Consider the following 22077-nt stretch of genomic DNA (forward strand, 5'->3'; position numbering starts at 1 on the left):
CCCCGGCTGGGTGAGCACCAGGACAGCTCTGCTGGGCACTCCTGGGCAGCCTGGGACAAGTAAAACCACAGCAAGAAAAAACAGAAGCGATGCTAATGCTGTCCTACATGGGCTGACCCAGCCCCAGAGCCTGGGCTGGGGACCAGCTCTCGTTTGGGGACAGTTGTCCCCCTGGGCTGGCCTTTTGGGGCTGATGGTCACTGCAGTAACACAACCTTCTATCTGAGGAGAGACACAACCCTGGCGAGATAAAACCTCCGCGTGTGGGAATTGGTGAGTCTCGGGCTAAGCTAACATCCCACTTGCTATTTCCCCAGCGGGACTTGGTCCCTTGAGTGCTGCCCAGGTGTCCCCCAGCCTTGTCACAGGTAGGTGATCTCGATGACGTTGGGCTCGGCGCTCCCGCAGGGCAGGTGATGCTTGCAGGAGCACTGGCACCTCACACTGGGCACATCCACACCGAGCAGGTCCCGCGGGCAGGGCTGGGCAGGTGGCTTCTTTTGGGATCCCAGCTTCTTCCAGTCCGTGAGGTGCACCCCATCGTCCAGGTCCTGCGGCATGGGCTCGTGCTGGAGGGTGATCTGCACAGTGCGGAGCTGAGGGCCGTAGTGCACGATGACAATGATGAAGATGGCCAAGAGGACAAAGATGACAACGATGACGGAGATGATGGGCAGAGCATCTGATTTCTTCGTCGCGGTCCTGATGATGGAGATGGGCGTGAAGGCGGCCGCGTCCTGGGGCTCGGGCTGTCTGAGCTGGCTGCCGAGCACGGAGACGTTCATGGCTGAGCAGGGTGACCTGGGACAGAGAGACGGGGTGCGGGAGGGTGACCACGGAGCAGAGACTGTCCCATGTCCTTATCTCCTGCCCTCCAGCCAGCAGCTCCCACCTGTGCTTGCAGCTGCTGGGGAATGGGACCATCCCCGAAGTGCCCCTTCCCTGGGGCTGGTGGGTCAGGGTGTATTTTGGTGGTTGTAGGGACAGTGCAAGGACACGTTCAGCCAAGGAGGTGATGCCCTGTGTCCCCTTGTCCCAGACACCTTCAGTGTGGAGTTCTTCCCCCACTACACCCCCTCCCTGGAGTTCTCCACCTCCTCTGTTCACCCCAAGCCCCACGGTGCTGATCCACATCCAAACCCCACAGGGACCTGCCTGGGAGATCCAACCCACCAAAACACACCACGAGGCAACCCCACAGCTGTAAAAACCCTGAGGAGGCAGCACGGGGGGAGCAGGGGAGGAGGAGCGAGGAAGAGCCCCCCCAGCCCCACCGGGTACCTTGGCCTCCCCGCTGCGGGGGAATCATCGTCTGCGGTGACGAGGCTGGGGAGCAGAAGGCAGGAGCAGCAGAAACGCCTCTGGGCTGGTTCTCCGGTGTAGGTGCAGCCAGAGTCACCTCAGAGGCTGCCACGTCACCCTGCCCCGGCCACACACCCCCGGGATTCCCCGGGCAGAGGAGGAAGCACCTACGGGCAGGATGGGTGCTCCTCACCCCGTGCCACATCAGCGCCATGTCCCCTCCCTCACTGCCACACACCCCTCGGTGGAAAAAAACCGCCCTCCTCTCACCCGCTGCAGGACAAGAACCCTTTTGTTCGGGGAGAAAGCACCGTTCCCTTCAGCCACGCACACACAACCCCCAGTCTCTGCAGGAAACCTCCCTCCTTCCACCAACTTGGCAGTAAAATTTAATGCAGTTAAGAAATGGTGTAAAAAAATCCCTTTTCTGCACGTGAGCTCTTTGCACAGTCAGGCAAAGCGCATCCACACAGCGCTCAGGGCTGGAAGGACCCCCCCGGCAGCAGGGGGAGAACATGGAGAACCTCGGGGACCTGGGACCTGCTCGAGGTCATGGGCAGGAGCCAGTGCTGGGTCGGTGCTCACACAGATGCTGGGATGCTGGGATGCTGGGATGCAGGGATGCTGGGATGCAGGGATGCTGGGATGCTGAGATGCTGAGATGCAGGGATGTTGGGATGCTGGGGTGCTGGGATGCTGGGATGCAGGGATGCTGGGATGCCATGCAGTCAGACCCGCCACCCAGAGTGACCCTGATCACACATCAGAGGAGAAAGCATGGATCCTCTGGAGTTTCAGCCATCAAAAAACCCCATCTCCCCATCTTTCCACCCCCAAACACTGCTGCTCCTACCTGGAGGCTCTCAGCAGACAAGCTGGGGTGAATATTTGGGCTCCGTCTTTCATGGGGAGGACGGGATGGGAAATGCCTCTTCCCCCATCCAGCTGAGCGTCCGGCGGATTTGGCTGCACATTAGAGCTTCTGGGCATTTGCTCTCATTTCAGGATTCAGTAAAACCTTAATCTGCAGCGTAATCTCTGAGCGTCACATCTGTGCGAGAGGGAAAACACGGGGGGTGGGGGGAGCTGCTACCAGAGGTTCTGTGAAAGCAAAGGCTGCTGTCGGATGCTGTAGGATGCCAGTGGCTTTTGGTCTGATGGTTTGCTTTAGTTTTTGGAGGTGCTTGAAGGGACTCATTGGAACGCAAGGAGCATCTCTCCCTCTGTTCCTGCCACTGTCTCCTGGTCCTGGACAGCCAGGACCTTGCCGGCAGCACCAGGCACCCCTCGATGTGCTCCATGCAGTGCAGGAACAGCTCCACCGCCCTCGGCCGGGGCTCTGCGGCTTTCCAGGGGCTGGAGCAGCCTCTCGAGCCAGGAGACACAATCCTATGGATTTACATCCTGAACAACCATACAGACCCTCCGAGACAGGGGGGCATAGGAGCCTTCCCCGGTGGGGATGCTGAGACCCTTCTCCTCCCCGCAAACACCCGCTCACATCCAACACAGGGCAACTTGTTACCTCTATGGCAGCGAGGGATGGACAGACAGACAGACAGGGCGTGCACAGACAAGTGCACCAAGGTCAGGGCTGAGAAATCGAGTGCCCCAAAGCCCTTGGGGCAGGTGAAGGGCAGGACCAGCCCATTTCTGCAGTTTCTCCCCTTGCCGAGGAGCTGGGGTTGGGGTAAGTCAGACCCTGCCGTGTGCTGTATGTCCCGTGGGGAAGATGCTGCTGCTGCTTCATGAGAACCAGCACCCCAAAGTCAGCCTGTCCTGGTGCCCAGACTCACTGGAGCTGCACGAGGAGGTGTGGGGCATGGGGAAGCACCAGCTGCTGAGTTACCCTGGCCCCACAAGGAGCAAATATTTCCCGATCCCTCCATGAAATGTTAAGAAACCCGCTCTCAGGTTTGGGGGAGGACCAGCTCCTCCAGCAGCTCCTCATCCAGGAAGGACCAGGGCAGCCTGCAGCCACCCCAGCTGATGGAGAGCGGGTTGGACAAGGGGTGCACACCCTCGCCACAAACACAGCACCTCCCAAAAACCCCAAGGACCATGGAGAAGCGGCCAAGGCCTAAAGCAGGGCAGGCCCACCACGGCACCGCTCTGAGAGCCGAATTCCCCACCAAACCCATGGCGAGGTTTCCTTTGCTGTCGGTAAGCGATGGCTCACATCCTCTCCAACCATAATGGGCTAAAAAACACAGTTCCCCTGTGGATTCAGCCCGTTTCCTTCTATTCTTTAACAGGAAGCCCTTTGAGAGCCAGCCCAGGCAGGCAAACCGCTCCTCACCCCTCCCGGGATGGCCAGAGCCTCGGCGGGGCTGCAGAGCCACGAGAAGATGCTGGTTCCATCTGTCCATCCGCTGCTCTGGCTGTTCGGCTGCGTGCTCTTCCCAGGTGAGACGCTCAGCTCGCGCCTCGGGGAGGGCGAAACGGTGCTGGGCGGGGGGATTTGGGGAGCCCAGCTTCACGGGGGTCACCAAAGGGAACGGGCCAGGGGTTTGGACACGGACAAGCTGCCATCGGAAAGCTCAGCCTTTAAATTCCGGGGTGGCAGAGTCAGGTTGCTGGGAAAAATGTGGCCGTACCAGGTTTACAGGGTTTATTTGGTGGCACTGGGATAAAAGAACTTGTTTCCTGGTTAACAAACCGAGTGTTTCTGCTGAGTGTTTCTGCGTTTTACAGTAAGTGAGTTTTGTCAAATAAGCGTAACGGTAGAACATTTAAATGTACAGGATGTTATTTCCCTCAAAGGTATTTTTTCCTCCTGTTGATATAAATACAAAGACCATGTGCAAGACTCACACAGAACATGCCTCGTCCTTATTGTAATAATTCTGCTCCTTTGTGATAATTCTGCTTGAGCTTCTCTTTCCCACGTGAGTCGTGGTGCGGGATGAAGGAACCGGTTTCCTGCTCCGAAGGGTGACAGGTTGTTTTTTCCTGCGGCGTCAGGCACCTCTTGTGTTGCTGACAGCTGCGGTAGCTCAGAGCTGAAAAGCATTCGAAGGAATATAGACTGTAACATCATCACTGCTTCTAATAGACGACCACCTAAAAGTAATCCGGTGTGTCTCAAATCCAAAGTTTTTCTCATTAAACCATAGAAGTTGCCTGTGGGTCACAGCCACTGTGCTGGTAATAATGGGATTTTTAAGAGGCAGAGAATACAGAAAACAAGTCAGTTAGCAGCTACATAAGAAGTAAGAGCGTATAGATTGGAAAATTTCCCTTTTTGTTAGGGACAATCCTGCTGGCTTCAGCAGGGGGGTGAATTGTGCCCGCTAGCAGACAAAGGCCCCTTGGGAATATCACGACGCCCCTTAACGCCTGCCCAGAACGCTGGTTTTCCCTTCAAACTACTTGGTGTGGTTTGCAGAGGACGGGAGCCCCACGGAGCTGCCGGGGACCTGCTCTGGCCCTGTCTCCGACACCGGGGGCCACAGAGGGAATCGGAGGCTCTGGAGCAGGACAGGAGAGCTCGGAGCTCTCCCTGCACCCCAGGAGGTGGAATTAACCCCGTAGGAAAGGCACAATTTGCTTTGTCTGGAAACTAACACCTGCCTGCTTCCACACAGGCTTTTTTTTTTTTTTTTTACTTTGTGCAAGTCCATTAATTCGTTAATGGATTTATTACTTCTTAATTGAAACTTCTAAGCTCTCGCAGTTCTTTCTAAAGGAAGGTTCAAACACTGTTATTTTGAAGTTGCTGAAGTGGGGAGGTTTGGAACATTTCCAACCTGTTTTTCCTCCCCCAGAAACACTTAACAGAAAATTTGTCCGAACAAACCTCTTCCTATGAACGGTTTCCATTACAATGGGCTGGCGTTTTCCAGACAAAACGTTTCCACTGAAAAATTCCTCCTGGAAGCTGATGAGAACCCAGCAGGATTTTCCCACTGTCGCTCCATCCGCTGCTCTCCTTATCTGCGCTGCAGCCAGTGGATGGATAACACCGTGAGAAAAATGAGAAAACATATAAACATGTCAACATATATTTTTTATAAAATTGAAAGCATGGGGTGCAGCTAGAGGACAGAGATTGAGCTACCAGGGGACCTTCCAGACACTTAAAACCAGGGCAGCTGGTGCAGCCTAAAACCAATTTCTTGGCTGAAAAGGAGTGGCCAGCGCAACGCTGAGCTGGAGAAGAAGGAAGAGAAAGCAGGAGGTGGTCAGGAGAAATGTTTGTTCACAAAACAAACTGCTCCCTTCTAGTAACATGAAACCCCGCAGATGACTCTGCAAATCTGATCAAAGCGGCCAGCGACATTTTCCAGGAATTATCTCCCATTTACAATAGGTGAGTCAACAGCAGGTGTCCTTGGAGGGGACGGTGCTGGTAAACCCACCGCCCGGGACGCTCCTGCTGGGAAAGCCAAGGCGTGGGCTTAAGCCCAAGGCTGGGAAAGGCAGATCTGCACCTTGCCTAGCACCAGCCTTGGCTAGAAGGTCTCATTGCTCCACCACCTAGCATGACCCAACCATCACACAAACGAGGAGGAACCTCCCGTTCACTCTTTTTTTGTAGACTTATGGGCGGGAGGGCTGGTTTTACCTTTCAGCTGAATCATCCCAGCGCAGCAGAAGGAAGCAAAGTCCTCTCTGGTATCTCCAGCTGCAGTGGCGTTTGGAGGCGTAAAAGTTTCAAGGGGACTTTGCCCCTCAACCTCATTAAACTTTCTAAAAACCAGGGGAAAGACCAGGGATGCAGTTAAATGCAGCTGGGTTTCCCAGCTCAGGGAGAACCTTCTCACCCCTGCTTTGGGTCCCGCTTCCCTGAGATCAAGTTTGCTGACCCAGGACACGGGGATGGGACAGAGACATCGTACAGAGGCAAAGCTGGTGGCTTGGGCTACCTAAAAGATGAGGCAGCAAGCTGGTGCAGAGCCGTTTGTTGCAGAAATGTGGAAGAGGGGGCTGTGGAGGTGTGGAGCGTGTCTGTCCACCCTCCGGAGCAAGCCAGGCAAACCCTTCTGGCGCTGGGGACACCGCCACTGGTTCTGGGCAAGAGGGGACCCAGGGCGGGTGTCCCCCCCATTTCCCGCCGTCATCAGGCACAACTGCAGGCTCTGTGCGCAGAACCTGTGCAACTTTGGAGTCGCTAAAAATCCTGGAATCGTAGCGAAATTAGTGTAATTAGAAATGTGGGAGAAACGTGTCACAGTTGACAATGCACGGATGGAGACACAGAACCACTGGGCTTCGTGTCTGCCGCTTATCACAGCCACGTAACGCTCCCCTGCCTTGTTTTCCCCAGATATGAAATAGGGATAATAGAATGACATTTTCCATAAAGGGCTTTGAAATCTGGCAATCAAACCTAGGTGATATTATCAGGGTCACTCACCTAAAATCTGGACCCGTGCGCTGAAATGATGGCACCAGGCAGGGACGTCCCTCAGCCGCTCCCTGGGAGCTCCAGCCTGGACACTGGAGAAAAGAAAGTGGAAAGAACAGGAATTATGAGAAATCTCTTTGCCATCAGCCTTGTCTGCCACACACCTTGTCTCCTGGGTCACTGGGTGGGAGCTGAACCCCTCCAGTAGATCACGTTCCTGCGTGGTGGTTCACAAACACCCCACAGCCTGCGGAATCTTGGAGTGACTGGAAAGAGTCACAAATTTGTGAATAAACTTGGAAATGGGAGCAAAGAGACTCCACACACTCGGGGGAAGCAAGATGTAGTTGGTGGGCACCTGTGGTTGATCCCCGACGGTGGCCGTGCGGCTGCCGGGCACGGCGTGTGCCGTCGCGGGGCTCTGCGGACACTGCTCCGGGTGTAGCGCACAAGTGAATGCAGCAGCCGATCATCCAGAGCACACAACTTTTGGAAGAAAACCGTATAAACTGATGAGGGCCACCGGGGAAGCAGCCTGTACACGCGGGAAAGCTGCGCTGCTGAACTAGCCTGCAACTCGTGACCCTTCTTCTGTGCCTCGGTTTCCCCATCTACAGAAAACAAAGCAGAGCTCATGCTTATCCCTCTCCTCTGTAAAGTGCTTTGAGATCTGCGGATGAATAATATTATTTTTTAAATCTGTATGTAGGCAAAAAGCACAGGCTGGGCTCTGGCTCCCATCAGGCCTGGATAGGTGCCCTCCCCATCTTTCGTTTGAACTGCGCACGGAGCGATTTCCTCCTCCAAAACCCCAGAGCCGGGGACAAGCCCTGGGAGCAGCGTAGCCAGGAGAAGGGCAGGACCCACATCACCAGCCCACGGAGCCCAGGAGCGAACGCAGAGCTCGAAAACAAGCAGGTCAGGGAGGGAACTGGAACAGTCAGCAGCTGGGAGGGTGACGGCGCAGCAGGGTGACGGAGCAGGCATTTGCTCCCCAAAACACACAGAGCAGTGGGGTTGCAGGCAGGAGACAAGCCACGCTGCTTTCCTCTGCCGGGAGCAACAGCTTTTCATGGAAAAACCAGACCTCAGCACGCAGGGTGATGTGGCAGCGCCCGCTCCGTCCATGCGGTTTCCCCATATTGTTTGTCTCCCGGCTTCTTTTCTACATCCAAGCGGTTTTTAATTGATTTCCACCGAGACCTGCTTCCAGCGCAGCTCACCAGAGAGCGGCACGGAGCGCGATGCTCCGAGAGGATGCCCAGGCCTGGGCGCAGCCCTCGAGGAGGGGCAGAGGAAGGCTAAGATTGATTTTAATTGCTGACAAGATCCGGGTTTAATTGCTGGCTCTCTAAACTTTCCATAAGGCTTTGGCCAAGTTACGACAATTCAGAACCTCCCGACACAGAGCTGCCAATGCCCCCGCGTCATTTGGGAATTAGATGCTTAAATAGCTCTGCGGATCTGGGACCTGATTTAGGCTGTCAGTTATCCAGCTGCATAATAGCACTTCTCTGTCTCCTCCACAATTTCCACCTTACCTGTTCAGCTGTGAGACCCTCAGGGCAGAGGCATCTTTTCTAGACACTTCATTAAATGTGTGGTTTATTATTATCGCTTTTGCAGAGCTCTCTGCTTTCTAGGTTTCCTAATACAGGAATTATTTTCCATGCAAAAGTCCCAAGAACTGGGAGTTGTTGCTCTCTGCTGTTCAGCAGCTGCTGCATTTCACCCAGGTCAGTATATTTTTGTCACGGGCCAATATATGAATCGAAAAGTCTAATTTTAGGTTGCTAGGTCTCTTTTCTGCAACCTGTAAGCAGAGGGTGACGCCGAGGTTGGCGGAGCAAAGCTGCACAAAGCCACACGGGCTCTGCAGCTTCCGCCGTGGAACCAAACAGCAGCTCATGCCGAGTTGGAGCTGAAATGCACCTGCAGCGCCGACACGCTCCTCTGCAGCCCCGCGGCTCTGCTGGGTAATCAGCAGTTTCCCACTACAGCCTGAGCAGAAAGTTGTATTTCCCATCGTAAATCCCTCAGCAAGCTCCCCGTCTCCACCTAGAAATGCACAATCTGGCTATAAATCACTTGCACCCAAACAAGCAACAAGTATTTTGGCAGCGCTTACGCTCAATGGGGGGTCATTTGAATGGCTTTGATGTTTATTGCAATTACAGCTGCGCTGGCTGCGTCCCGATTATTATTGCGAGGTGTTTACATAGGCAGGGTCCTCGGCGGGGGCAGCGGGGCTGAGCTGGCAGAGGCAGCCGGGGGAAACGGTTTCCAGCACCGTTTGCACGGGAGTCCCCCGGGGACGTCTGCGGGAGCCGCGACACGTGGCTCTTGTTTGTTCGTGCCCATCCTGCTGCCCGGCCCCGCGGCGCCACTCGGGGCTCGTCCGGCTTCGCACACGTCCATCCCCCTCCGAGGAAATCCAACCGGGATGCTCAGCACCTTGGCGAAAAGAAAACACCTCATTTAACAGGCCTTTCGATTATTTGAGTTGGCAGGGGAGGCCTAACAAGCAGCAGCGGCCAGAAATCAGAGCCAGACGTGCTCCGCGTTGAGATAACGTGCGGTTGTGTTTATAGAGCCAGGGCCGCGTACTCCTGAGCAAAGTGCCCAGGGGATCTCCAGCGAGACCGGACACTTCGCAGCAAAGCTCAGTCGCGGCAGGACCAGGGTGAGCATCTGCTTGGGCAGGTGAACTCCAGGGACTGAGCAATGGAGGGGAAAAAAAAAAAAAAAAAAAGCTTATTTACCTTATTTACAACTACGCCCAGGTTAATTTTGCAAACAGAGAACTCCTGATGAGCCGGCGCTCTGGTGTGACCTGCAGCGAGGGGCTGAGCTGTTGAAATTGTTGAGTAGGATCCTCTCGCCCTTGTGCCAGGGATGCTGGAGCTGAAGCCCACGGGATGGTCCCTCAGGGACGGCAGCAGCATCAGCTTCCTTGCTCCCAGCTTCTCCCATCCCTAGAGGCTCTGTTCGAGCTCCCAGATTGCTCCTCAGCTGCAGCAAAAATAGCTGAATAAACAGCCAGCTCAGCACCTTTATTCCCCTTTTCCTTCAACAAAGACTGAGTGCAGACAATAGCTCTTTCTTCAGCAATTCTCCATGTTTTCACATGCCACGTACACCAAATACACCTGGCATCATTTAAAAAAAGAAAATTCATTACAAGCAGCTACTTCTCCCCATGGAAGAACAAGACAATGGCTCCTGCAAAGGAATCTTGGAGAAAGGAGCTGCTTGAGTTCAGCAGCTGCTCGAGGACATTGGCCCCCACAATGTTCTCAGCGCATTACTTTTTGTGCTGAATGTTTACAGGGTACCTCAAGGCATTTGCAAACTGACGCCCAGAAATTGTGCTATAAAGCCGCTGGAGAAGAGGAAGCCCAGTGACAAAGAGAAAATTCGGCAGACTCTTAGAATCGATGGAAACGGCCCCAGTCACCGCACGTTCTCCATGGAGTTGATTTAGCAAGTGATGTTACATCTGTCCATAACCCTGTCTACATTTCTAGACTGATGTTCATTTAACCTGCTCTTCAGAACCTGCAGAGAGTGATATCCCGTAATTCTCCTGCACCATCACTCCCAGCAATTCACTATCCTCATGTTAAGACAGTTTCTTATTGCCCAGACTCCCTTTTCCGTAAGGTCCATGTTTGCTGGTCCTGTTCCCAATGGATTAAAAAAAAAAAGAGAGAGAAAAAAACCAATTAGTCCCTTCCTCTCTATGTAATTAAATAGCTAATCATGCCTTCTCTTTTATGGACTAAACAAGACGGGTTTGCCAGCCTGCTGCCCAGTAAGCTAGAAAAGCATGGAAAAGGTCAGAGAAGTCAGGTCTGGTTTTCACAGCCAAATCCTGTCTGGAAAGAGACCCTGTTTTATTATGTACTCACTATGGTTTAGAACATAGGATGCACATTTCAAAAACTATAAAGTCACCTTTGCAAAGTTAGACCAGTCGGGTTTGATTCAAGCCTGTAAAGTGCATTTACATTTTCCAGGTTTTGTCTCCAAGTATGGGAACTGGACATTTCTTTTTCCCATTTTAAACAGAAGCATTTTTAATTGGCATCTCGTCTAATCATAGGACTCCAGGAGCTGGGGCTTAAAGAAAAGCACCAGGCATTCTGTGTGTAGGCAACACGGGGGATTAGTGCAGGGATGCTTTGGCACAAACCCAAACCAAAACCCCCCCCAAAAACCAAACAAAAACACCTTTCAGCTGAGAAACCAGGGACTCAGTGCAACACCTACAACCCTGGGAAAGCAAAGCCCTGCGTGGACCTCCAGGACTTGGGATCCAGACCAGGGGAGGCAGCTCCAAGCCCGTCCCCGCGCTGCAGCCTCCTGGCTCTGTCCCAATTTCCACGGCCGCAGGGCTGCATGGAGCTCCATTGCATCCCTGGATGCAAACACGTGGACAGAGGGGTCACAGGAAGGAGGCAGGAAGGAAAAAGATAAAAGAAACAAAACAGTCCCATTGGCTCCTGGAAGACTTTACACACCTCATCCATGCACTGATTAAGGAGGGAATGACCCCACCAATGTATTTGCATTTTCCCTGGAATAGGGGAAGGTGGTTCCCCGAAGGGTCCGGCTCCATCTGGGGAGCAGGGGATTTATCTGGGCTGAATAAACTCCAGTGCTCGTTTACTCAGAACCTGATAGTTTTGCACTTGGTGTTTGCTACTACTTCTTTGGGAAATCTTTCTTTGGGAAATCACGTATCTCAAAGTCGCTCACACAGAAGATGAGGAAAACCCAAACCACACAACCAGCAAGAACACTAATGCGTGACAGCCACAGATTAGCACCACTAATACTCTTATTCTTTCATTCCAGGTAGTACAGCCTCTGCCAACTCCTCCATCCATGCTGTAACAGGTACCTCCTGGGTTGTCATCTGCTTTACACATCTATTTGGATGTGGGTGCACATGCCCACGTGGGGAAGCAAATGGAGAGTCCAGAAGTGAGAACTAGGTTCACAACTCCCATCCACTTCCCATCCTTTTCCCAGGACGCCGTGTTGCCCACCTCTGCCCACCCCGTCCATCGCCATCCACCCCAGATCTCCAGGGGCCATGGAGGGCGCCATGCCCCAGAAGATGACCCTTTTCTGGTCTCTGCCCCCAACCTTGTCTGGAGGAAAGCAATGTGGTGTCTCAGGAAGCCCAGAGAAAGCAGAGGGATCCCACCGCACCTTTGCTCTCAGATCCCCAGCAGTTCGCATGCTCTACCCCCTGGACCCTCAGAGCCCAGGTCCCTTGGCCCACAGGTCCCTAGAGCCACCCCAGTGACAAACTCCCTCCTCAGTATCTCCTGCCCCTGCCACCCTTTCAGCTCTTATTGACTAAAATGGTCCCTTTCTGGGGCATCTTTCAACCCTCCCTATGGGGATCCCACAAGAAGCATGTGTAGATGTCACCCCCTGTGCTGGGCACTGGGGAGGCCGAACCTCGAATCCCGGGGTCGGTTTTGGGCCCCTCACGCCAAGTAAGGCCTTGAGGAGCTGGAGCGAGTTGAGAGAAGGGAACGGAGCTGGTGAGGGCCTGGAGCACAAGTGTGATGGGAGCGGCTGAGGGAGCTGGGGGTTCAGCTGGAGAACAGGAGCTGAGGGGAGACCTTCTGATCTCTGACCTGCCTGAAAGGAGCTTGGAGCCAGGGGGGGTCGGGCTCTGCTCCCCAGGAACAAGCGCCAGGACCAGAGGAAACGGCCTCAAGTTGCACCAGGGGAGGTTGAGGTTGGATCTGGGGAACAATTTCTTCCCCAAAGGGCTGTGGGGCATTGGAACAGGCTGCCCAGGGCAGTGCTGGAGTCACCATCCCTGGAGGGGTTGGACAGACGGACATGAGGTTCTCAGGACATGGGGCAGTGCCGGGGGTGGGCTATGGTTGGACTCGATGAGCTTGAAGGGCTTTTCCAACCACAATGGTTCTATGTCTCTCTCTGCTTGTTTTACAGCTCAATCCCAATCAACAACACACAGCCCTGATGTAAAGAACCACACCGCAGGTAACGCTCATCTGGAGATGCTCGAGGGCATCCCAGCTTGTAACTGGTCTGACTCCCAGCGCAGCTGGGCCATCCAGCAATAAATGGATCTGTGCAGCAGCAGGTCAGACAGGAACAGCAGTGGGGAAGAAGGAAAACTTGTGGCGTAAGGACTTCTGAGCCAGCCAGCTCTTTTTTTTTTTTTTTTTTTTAAACTATAAACTTCCAGTGCTTTGCGCACCCTCAGCACCTCCCATACAACAGGGCAACATGTTCTGCATTTTTCCAAGAGGAAACGGGGAAGCATGGAGAAGCTTGTCCTAAACTGGAAAATGTTTGTGTCCGCACAGGGACTGAACACCGCCTTAGCTCTAGTTCATGTCAGGGGTTTTGCTTTGTTGCTTTATTATGTACCTTCATGGAAGCAACAATCACTCATAAGGACAGAAAAAGAAGTAATACAGACCTCTGAAGAGTTTCCTTACTTTATTTTTGCCTAAGCATAGCTACCTCTCCAAAGGGACCCCAAAACCATAAAGGAAAAAGATCTGAGATTCTGCTTCCGTTCCTTCCAGAAAAAACAAAACAAAACAAAACAAAACAAAAACAACAACAAAACAACAACAAAAAACAACAACAACAAAAAAAAACCACCCTCCTTAAAACCATTTGCACTCTTTTCTCATTTTTATTGGAAAGCCAAGAGAAGTCTAGATAAGAACTCGCCTATAAATTCCCGGCTGGTGATCCACCCTTCCTTGCAGAGAGCTTATCGAAAGGTTTTTCCCCCACGTCTTGCTCTGGATCATGTTCTCGCTATGCAGCTTTGCGTAGCAGGTTGGGGAAGGTGACGGAGCCACCAGACCACTGCAAGAACCACATTATTTGTGCTTAGGGACTCTCAGTGACATGAAACATATAAGTGAGCATTTCAGATAACAGGCAAACAGATACACACGGGTGCCAGGCAGCTCCAGCCAGTTAAAGTGTCCAGTGATAAAAAAATACAGTGATTTTCAATGTGGGGAAAAAAGTGGTGGCAAAAAGCAGACTTATCCCTGTGTCTCCTGCTCAGCACCTCTGGACACTGAAAAAAGCCCAAGTTAATGCTGACATATTATACAAGAGCTCCCTGATGCTGAGCAGGACAAAGGCTGTTCCCTTGTCTGCTCGTGGCTGTGCTTTTCCTGGCGGATTATCCACAGCTCCCGAGGAGCCTGAGGACTCTGCGATAGCTGTTTCCCAGCAGAGCTCTTGGCAGTAACGCTATGCTTTCCCCCACAGAGCCTTCGGTGAAATCAACACCGCCAACCCACCCCAATGTCAGCCCTGTGGGCCCAGCTACTACGGCCAAGTCCTCTTCTGTCGCTACGACTCTGCTGGCATCGACCGCGCAAGGTAAGTACGGGAAACTACACGTTTTGCTCAGGCAGGGAAAGCCTGGGCTAGTCCGCATTGTACTACTTGTTCAGTAGCAAAAATTTTGAATTTCGGGGTCTCTGCTGAAAGAGCAGCTCAGCCCAGCTCCCCAAAAGCACAGAACATAACCGTGACACAGATGTGGCAGCAGCTCAGCAAGCACGTAACGAAAAAGCCTGATCAGGCTCTACCAGGTGGCATTTTGTCAAGTCTCATGCAAACCAAATTTTTTACCCCATGGAAACCCAACTGTCCAGAGCAGTTAGAAGCAGCTTCAAGAGTTAATTCTCCTTCCGTGTGTTTTCTTGATCCAGATGAAAAGTCTCATGGAAGCAGAACCACACCAGCTTCACCACCTCGAGGTACTTTGTCCTTTTATAGAGTAACAATAAGTTTAGATAATTTCATGGCAATTAGCTGACTCGGTTCGCAAGGTGCAGGTTGTCTAAGTGCTTGTCTTCATCTTGGGGCTGACCCATCAGTAACACCCACAATTGCGTCTTGTATCCTTATTAATACAGGCAGTGAAAAAACACGAGACAAAATGCACTTAACATCCTCTGCCTGGGGTGAATTGGAATGACTGATCTATGCTTAAGAAAAGGGAGGCCTTTTAACATCATTTCAAAAAAAAAAAACCAACATTTGCTTTTGACAGTTTGCTTAACGCAACCCGTAAGTAAAAAATAGAGAATTCAGTAAGTTTTCTCAGAACAAGGGCAGAATCCAAGTGAGTGGGAAGTCTGAAATCTGACAACTGAGCCAATTCGCCATTAAAGCTTCAGTCTCAAAAATCTGCAGCAGTCAAGACAGACGCTGCTCTGCTTCTCCGTGTCCCTCTCAGATCTTCTCCAACACAAGCAAAGTTAAAACTCCATGGTCAGCTCTGCCTGCACAGATGTCCGACCAGCACGCCTGTGCCCAAGCAGATTGCTATTAATTATAACCCTGCTTTATCTCTGAAAAGCTCCATACATCTTTGGCTATAGAACTACTGCTGATGCTTCCAAAAGCGAGGGCTCCTATTGTGCGAGACCCAACATTTCCCATGGACGGGGTATCCGTGCCAGGCTCAGCAAACCACAGCTTCTGCCCCCTCCTGTGGCCGGGAGAACAATTTCAGGATGAAATGAAGGGATTGATGACTGGCGAGAAAACTGTCCAGCAGCAGTCCCTGCTTCTCAGGACTGTTCTGCTCCATGCAGTTTCTGAACAAGTTATATTTGTTATTTCATACCTTTTCCTCTTTTCGTACCGTTTCCCCTTTTTCTTTTGACTTTTGGCAAAATGACAGTCCAATACGGTGATGTCTTCTGCAAGACAGGAGCCCCAGTTGCAGGGTGCCAGGAGCTGTTTCACCCTTCTCCAGGCAGCACAGGCTCTTGGCCAGATGCTGCTGTTGGGAAGGTGGGGATGGGAAAGGAGGAAAGAAGATCCTGCTTGACCTCCAGATGATCTTCTGCAGCTCTGAAGTGTCATTTTCAGTCTCCTGACAGTGCCCGGAGCTGTGCATTAAGTCAATGCAGATAATCTGGCCGTTCGACACACATCCAGGAGGCAGTATTTTTTTTTCCCCTCTGTACGAATGAAACACACAGGCTACCTTTAAACAGGCATTGGAAGCAGATGCGACAAAGCAAACAGGTCCATAGAAGCCAGTTTGTCCCACTGAGAACTTGCTGGAACAAAACTACCCTGCCACAGCTGAACTACCTGTGGTGTACGAGGTAGCCCAACAAAAATGAGCTTAATTACTTCTAGATAACCCAGAACAGTAATTCCAATGACAAGCCAGACAGTCAATCCACACACATAATCTGCAGAATTTTTTCCCCCGAACAGATTTTTTTTTAAGTCCCAACATTTAGGAGCAATAGCAAGTCTATAACCTTCCCAGTTCAGTCTTCTGCTATTTAATTCCTGTATCTGCCCAAAAACTGCATCTGGGACTGGAGAACCTGAACAGTTTATACAAAGGTACCTGGATTTTGGTTCCCCGAGTTTCTATTTTGACATGGAAAATAGTACAAAGTATGTATGGCAGAAAGGTTTTAGCCTGAGTACAAATTCCACATTTTCCCAGATATAACCAGCATTACTGTGAATCTGTTCTCCTCTCCAGCATTCCCGTTAATTCTTTCAGTAAACAGAGGACACTCAAGGCCAAGATTCACATTCTGCGTTTCTCTGTGCAGGTCAAGAGCCCAAGACAAGCAAGAGTACCACAACATCAGCAACTCAAGGTGCCTTCTCCTTTCTCTCACAGAGAGATGGTTATCACTGGATATTTTACAGCCCTTTTCCCAGCCAACAGCAAGGCTGTCTTCACGGCAGCCCGGTGAACGGCTGACGGGTACCCGAGGGATGCTGCCCATCCCATTTAGCCCTTGAAAAGCCTGTAAAGCTCCACAAAAGCAGCACTTCGGGGCAACTTGTTGAGCGTGGAAACAGTGGTTGTGAGTCACAGCAGGAAAGGCGCCGTGATGGCAAAAGGTTGTAAAAGAACATCCATCCAGGCACGCCAGGTCTGTGTTTTAACATGCAGTTGTGCTGCTGAGCTGTGGGGTGACCTGGAGCACAAGTGTGATGGGAGCGGCTGAGGGAGCTGGGGGTTCAGCTGGAGAACAGGAGCTGAGGGGAGACCTTCTGATCTCTGACCTGCCTGAAAGGAGCTTGGAGCCAGGGGGGGTCGGGCTCTGCTCCCCAGGAACAAGTGCCAGGACCAGAGGAAACGGCCTCAAGTTGCGCCAGGGGAGGTCGAGGTTGGATCTGGGGAACAATTTCTTCCCCAAAGGGCTGTGGGGCATTGGAACAGGCTGCCCAGGGCAGTGCTGGAGTCACCGTCCCTGGAGGGGTTGGACAGACGGACATGAGGTTCTCAGGACACGGGGCAGTGCCAGAGGTGGGTTATGGTTGGACTCGATGATCCTGAGGGTCTCTTCCAACCAAAATGATTCTATGAAAGGGAGGGAGACAGGACACACTGCCAGGTCAGTCCTTCACCAGCCAGGCTCAGCTCCATCACCAGGGCCCCAGCAGAAAACCCCGGGGGTGTTCTCAGACTGTCGAGAAACAGGGCCACACCAAGACAATCCGATTCCCACACAGGTCTTGGTCACTTCGCTGTTACCATTGATGGGGCTGGCCAGGATCCATTGTTGTCGTCTTCAATAAAGCACACGTGCAAGTTAGGTCCTCCAGCATGCCTAGGAATCCTCTTCCCAACCTTGGAATAAAGACTTTTCTATAAATCTACGTTTTCTCCCCTCTTGTAGGCACCTCAGCGCCAGTTACCCCAACACCTGTGCTCTCTGGCTACTTGCCTACACCCACTCCGACAGATGATAAATCACCACTGACGGTGGCAGCTTTTGGTAAGGTCTTGTGCGACCTGGGGAGAGGACGGGGGGGTCTGTTTTGCCGAGACATGCTGTCTGGAGCACCCAGCATCAAAGATGCTTCCCTAGAGATGGCTCCACAGTTTTCTTCAGCGTGACTCACCCTGGTGTTTTCCAAGTGCAAAGGAAAACCCTGGAGAAAAAGACTTGTCACCAGCAGGTAATAAAGCACCTAATAAATTCTCCCAGCCGTGCCCAAGGGACAGACAATTTGAAAGTCCATCGCGGCTACACCTGAGCTTGGGATCTTGCTCCCAGCACCAGCGTTTGCCCCAGCTCCATGTTAGGACAAGACCTGGGCACAAATGATCCCATGCTATGCCTTGCTTTCCCTGGCAGGGTCTAGAATAAATACATTACCGATCTGGAAGCTTAGACAATTTGGGTTTTTTCCCTGCAAACCTTTTGGGGCTGCATTCCCACCCTGAATTACTGCAGGAAGCGGCCAAATCTCTGCATCCTTCAGACTGCAGGAGGATGCAGCAAAGGATGCCACATCTTAATTGAGCAATAGACCTGAAGATAGGCACAGCTTAGATTTCAGAGACTCACTCTGCCTTGGGCTGTACTGTCCCTCTCCTCCCTGAAGACATGCAACAAAAATCAATTTGCTCATTTCTGTAACACTATAGGAAAAAAAGCGTTAATTCAGAAGGATTTTTAAAAGTCAAGTGTTAACTTCATAAGTATTAACATCATTTGCTTATCTCCTCCAAGGGAAGCCAGGAGAAGTCCCGAAGCAGTCTAACAGGACAGAATCCCCACGCAAAAATAGTTTGATTTATTGAGGCCAGATGTCAGAATCGAGTCTGCGCTTGGCCACTGGTTTATGAGACAGATAACATCATTCTCAGTCTTCAGCCTGTCTCTGCCCATTATATTACATATTTATCTGACTTTATACACCTTTAGGATAAGATTTATCAGCTGTAGTAGGCACATATCTACTTCAATCAATCCCCAGTGTAATCAGCTAACTTATGCCCTCCTGGTGCTGCTTCACCAATTAAGTATTTAATTTATCAGAAGCCCTTTGAGGCTAAAACACAAGAGGATAAAGCCATTTGCTCTAGTGACTACTTACTTCCCTGCCTATTGCATAGCATGCTCATTTTAATGAAAATATTGATTTCCTACCAAAGTTTTGAGGACAGTCCAAGTGTCTCCGCCACCCCCAAAGCCGAGGACAGGCACGTTGTTATTTCAGTCACAGACAGTTCTTTCCTCCATCCCCAGGTGTCATCAGCTTCATAGTTATCCTGATAGTGGTCGTGATCATCCTGGTCAGCGTGGTCAGCCTGAGGTTCAAGTGCAACCGCTCAAAGGACTCAGAAGGTATTTTGCCTGGCATGATTTGTCGTTCCTTAACCAAAAGTCATCCGTTTCCGCATGGATCTGCCAATTCCTACATGTTTTTTAAAAAGTGGGGAGGCTCTGAAGCCAAACAAGAACACGGGTTCAGCAGTTTGGAATGTGGTGGGACCACATCTTGGGAGCCCCAGCCCACCCGTCTGCACAAGGAACAGTCCTGACTTTGCTGCAGTTAAAGGTGCAGATTTCCAGGCATGGGCAGCTCTTCCAGCGAAAGTCATGGAGTTTGACACTCCTTTTCCCTTGGAATTCCACGGAGCAGTCCCCACTAGAGGGCAAGGCTGCTCTATGGCGAGACAGATATTAATAATTGCCAAAAGAACAAAGGATGCGAGTGCCTCAACAGGCAGCAGAGCACTCGCTCCTGCCTGTATGTCACCTCAGTTACAGAACTTTCTCTCATCGACTCTCAAATAGCCCCCGTGGTGTCTCTAATCGCATTTTAATTTCATTTATAACCCCGTACAACGTAATTCTGAATACATCCGACTTATTTTGTTGCTTGGCTGTGATGTTTTCTCACCTGTACATCATTTTTCTCCCTCCAGACAAACAGAAACCAGGGACCTCCATGGTATCTGAGAGGTAAGGCTGTTCATGCTATTCACATCCTACTGAAAGTGCCTCTTTCGTTCCAGAACCAATTTTAGCAAGGAAAAGAGGCTGCTTTGGTTATTTCAGGTGGAAGGAAGCATTTCTCTGATACAGGTAAAAACCCTAAATGAGCGTGGGTAGCACCTCATCCTCTGCCTGATGGAGTCCAAGGTGGGAGTTCAATATTTAGGGCCCTCATTTCCAAGCTGCACTGATATCTGTGGACACTCATCACCTTCCAAAAGCAGTTTGCGTGTCTGTCTTTGCCTAGATACAGACTTGAGTTCTGGATCTCAAAGCAGCCTCAGTGAGATGAGATCAGGTCCACAAACACATCTTCCAAGATGCCCGTTACTGTTATCTATAATAGCAAGAGCAGGATGAGGTGGCCCCAGTCCAAAGACTTTTGGAATAGAAGCAGCAAGCGGAGGATGGTCCATCTGAACCCACCGCCCAAGAAGAGAGGCTGCACATGGGAAACGAGCAGGAAACAAGAGCTGGAAGGGACCAAAACATGTTGCTCCTACTTTTCCATCTGAGTTTCCTACCAAAGGAATAAAAAACCCTGCTTTGGAAAGAAGCGAGGGACACCGGGAGCAAAGTCTCTAAGTATTTAGGTGCTAGATTTGCATCGACATCAATGCTTCCTAAATAGCCCTAATGATCATGATCCAACTGATCTGCAGCCCCTGAGGTGCCCTAACCTCCAAAGTCACCCAGTCTCCACCGGCACTAAGTGCAAATCCCGGCCCTCGGGGTAGGGAGAAAGGGAAATTCCACCTTCCTAACACTTGGAACTCTCACTCCTAAGAGAGACACTGGCAATACACGAGCAGGAGCATTGGATGTAAAAATACTCCCTTTGTATGACAAATAAACACAGGATGGCGGGACAGGGTTTCCTCTTGTTCCAGTTCTGGTGCTGGCTGCAGGTAATTGTCACTGAGAACCGGATCCAAACTGCTCCTTGATTCCGCGTACAAGCAGTGACACAGGTGATAACAGAGCTTTCTGTCAGGAAAACCAGCACCGCATCCAAATCCGAACGCGCTGCTTGTTTCCCCAGAGATCTCTGAACCCGTGTTCAGATGGGGATGGGGACTTTGGCACAAAGGGGGAGCCTGAATCAGGACAGCAGCTCAAAGGGCAATGCAAATCAGCTCTGGTCCCCTGCCTTGCCTGTTCGCCTCCTGTTACGTGCAAAGAAACTCCTTTTTTTCATTTTCCAGAGCAGTTAATTCTGCCTTCTCTTCTGACAGCTGCTCGGCAGGCACAAGCCAGAAGGATAACAGCATCACCCTGATCTCCATGAAGAACATCAACATGAACAACAGCAGGAGCTACCCGCCGTCAGAAAAGGTTTTTCTTTTAAACCTCCCTTTTTAGAAAGTTTGCTGGGGATTATTTCTCGTGCTAGATAAGAGCATGCCTTCGAGGTATTGCTTTGCTCTCTTATTCCTTCAGAAAGGAAATAAAATAAAACGCTGCCATGAAACTCCTGAAGGTCCAAACTGGTTCCAGTGAGCCTGGTGAAAGTTTGGGTGCCCACCTCGGGTTTATCCAAGCTGCCTGAATTCCAGGTGTCAAGTTCACCTCACATATATAGGTGCCACTACCCAGGGCCAGCTGAGCTAGAGTGGTTTGTCACTTAGCGAAGGTAAATAAGCCAGCCTTACTTAAGCCGAGGTCTCACTCTCTAGTCCAAGCTTACCACGCTCCTGCCCCACAGATGATGTTGGCGCACATTCCCATCAGGACTCTCAGATCCCGGCCACACAAGTAATTCACACAAGTTTAAGTTGTTTGAAAGCTAAACTGGGACTGGGTTGGAGGGAACACATTGCTTTACTTCTTTTGCCAGCCCAAACAGGTTGCTGATGCACCACGTTTTGTTCCTTTTGCAGGTGCTATGAAGCCAAAGACCAAGAGCTTGAAGCTGACTCGTGGTAACCAGCAGTGACTTTCTAGGTTTGTTTTTGAGTTTTTTTTCCCTTGAGGAAAGAGCAAGCATGGACAATAATGTTATTAAATTATTATGTCCTTTCTGATCAATACCTTACAGCAGCACCCCACAGAGCTTCCTTGCCTGGGATCTCAGGGCTTTCTCCAGTTCCAACCCGCCACGTGCAATGGCTGGTATCTAACTCTTTTTTTTATATGCCTTCAAATCCTCAGATTATTCCAACAGCAAGAAGCACCAAAGAACTGTCTACTTTGCTAATAAACTGCTGCCTTAGAATAACGGCCTTTATAGTCTGTGCCAGCCAGCCGCAGGCTCGTTAATCAGTACAGCCCCATGTCGAGTCAAACACGCGCATTAGAAAAGCACAACGTGAAGTTAAAGGCCTAACGGGACACAAATGGCCAAGTGCCGGGCCACATCCCAGCATGATCGCTCCAAGCCCCTGGTCCTTGGTGTCCTCACTGTCCCCGCAGCGGTGGGGATGATCATATCCACCTACCTCACAGGGTTGTTGTGAGGCTGTGTTAATCCATGTCTGTAACGCATTTGGAGAGCCGTGAATTAAAGGTGCTGCTGAAATGCAAATTGCCTTCTTAAATACTGCATTATTAATAACTGAGCTTCAGGCAGGCAGATCGCTGTCTTCCCACAGGCCTAACATGCTCAAA

At 51.2% G+C, this 22077-nt stretch overlaps 2 protein-coding genes across 5 annotated transcripts; one reads left to right on the forward strand and one right to left on the reverse strand.

Annotated features, from left to right (window-relative positions):
• Positions 1-362: 362 nt before the first annotated feature.
• On the reverse strand, positions 363-785 carry SMIM33 (small integral membrane protein 33). The gene has a single exon (XM_065644443.1). The coding sequence runs from the start codon at positions 783-785 to the stop codon at positions 363-365; it is 423 nt and encodes a 140-aa protein (XP_065500515.1).
• Positions 786-3606: 2821 nt separating this feature from the next.
• ECSCR (endothelial cell surface expressed chemotaxis and apoptosis regulator) lies at positions 3607-21973 on the forward strand. Of its 4 annotated transcripts, XR_010606943.1 has the most exons (12): positions 3607-3708; positions 11513-11554; positions 12635-12685; positions 13949-14062; positions 14398-14445; positions 16279-16326; positions 17359-17457; positions 18718-18816; positions 19401-19437; positions 20706-20805; positions 21351-21414; positions 21622-21973. XR_010606943.1 is itself a non-coding variant. In XM_065644128.1 (11 exons), exons 1-11 carry the CDS (start codon positions 3612-3614, stop codon positions 21357-21359), a joined length of 744 nt encoding a protein of 247 aa, XP_065500200.1. In that variant the 5' UTR covers positions 3607-3611; the 3' UTR covers positions 21360-21973. The 4 variants fall into 4 exon arrangements, 3 of the variants coding, with proteins under 3 accessions (XP_065500200.1, XP_065500199.1, XP_065500202.1); XM_065644128.1 differs by having other exon boundaries at positions 21351-21973; XM_065644127.1 differs by lacking the exons at positions 21351-21414; positions 21622-21973 and having other exon boundaries at positions 20706-20832.
• Positions 21974-22077: the final 104 nt, after the last annotated feature.

Source organism: Caloenas nicobarica, chromosome 13 (assembly GCF_036013445.1).
Source record: "Caloenas nicobarica isolate bCalNic1 chromosome 13, bCalNic1.hap1, whole genome shotgun sequence".
NCBI lineage: Eukaryota > Metazoa > Chordata > Aves > Columbiformes > Columbidae > Caloenas > Caloenas nicobarica.

What these genes read in the sequence shown, in the direction of transcription:
- SMIM33 (XM_065644443.1), bottom strand. Translation starts at nt 785, where the DNA reads ATGAACGTCTCCGTGCTCGGCAGCCAGCTCAGACAGCCCGAGCCCCAG.
- ECSCR (XM_065644127.1), top strand. Translation starts at nt 3,612, where the DNA reads ATGGCCAGAGCCTCGGCGGGGCTGCAGAGCCACGAGAAGATGCTGGTT. An exon ending in TGTAAAGAACCACACCGCAG is followed by an intron (nt 12,686 to 13,948) that starts GTAACGCTCATC and finishes TTTCCCCCACAG; the next exon opens with AGCCTTCGGTGAAATCAACA. An exon ending in ACCTCCATGGTATCTGAGAG is followed by an intron (nt 19,438 to 20,705) that starts GTAAGGCTGTTC and finishes CTCTTCTGACAG; the next exon opens with CTGCTCGGCAGGCACAAGCC.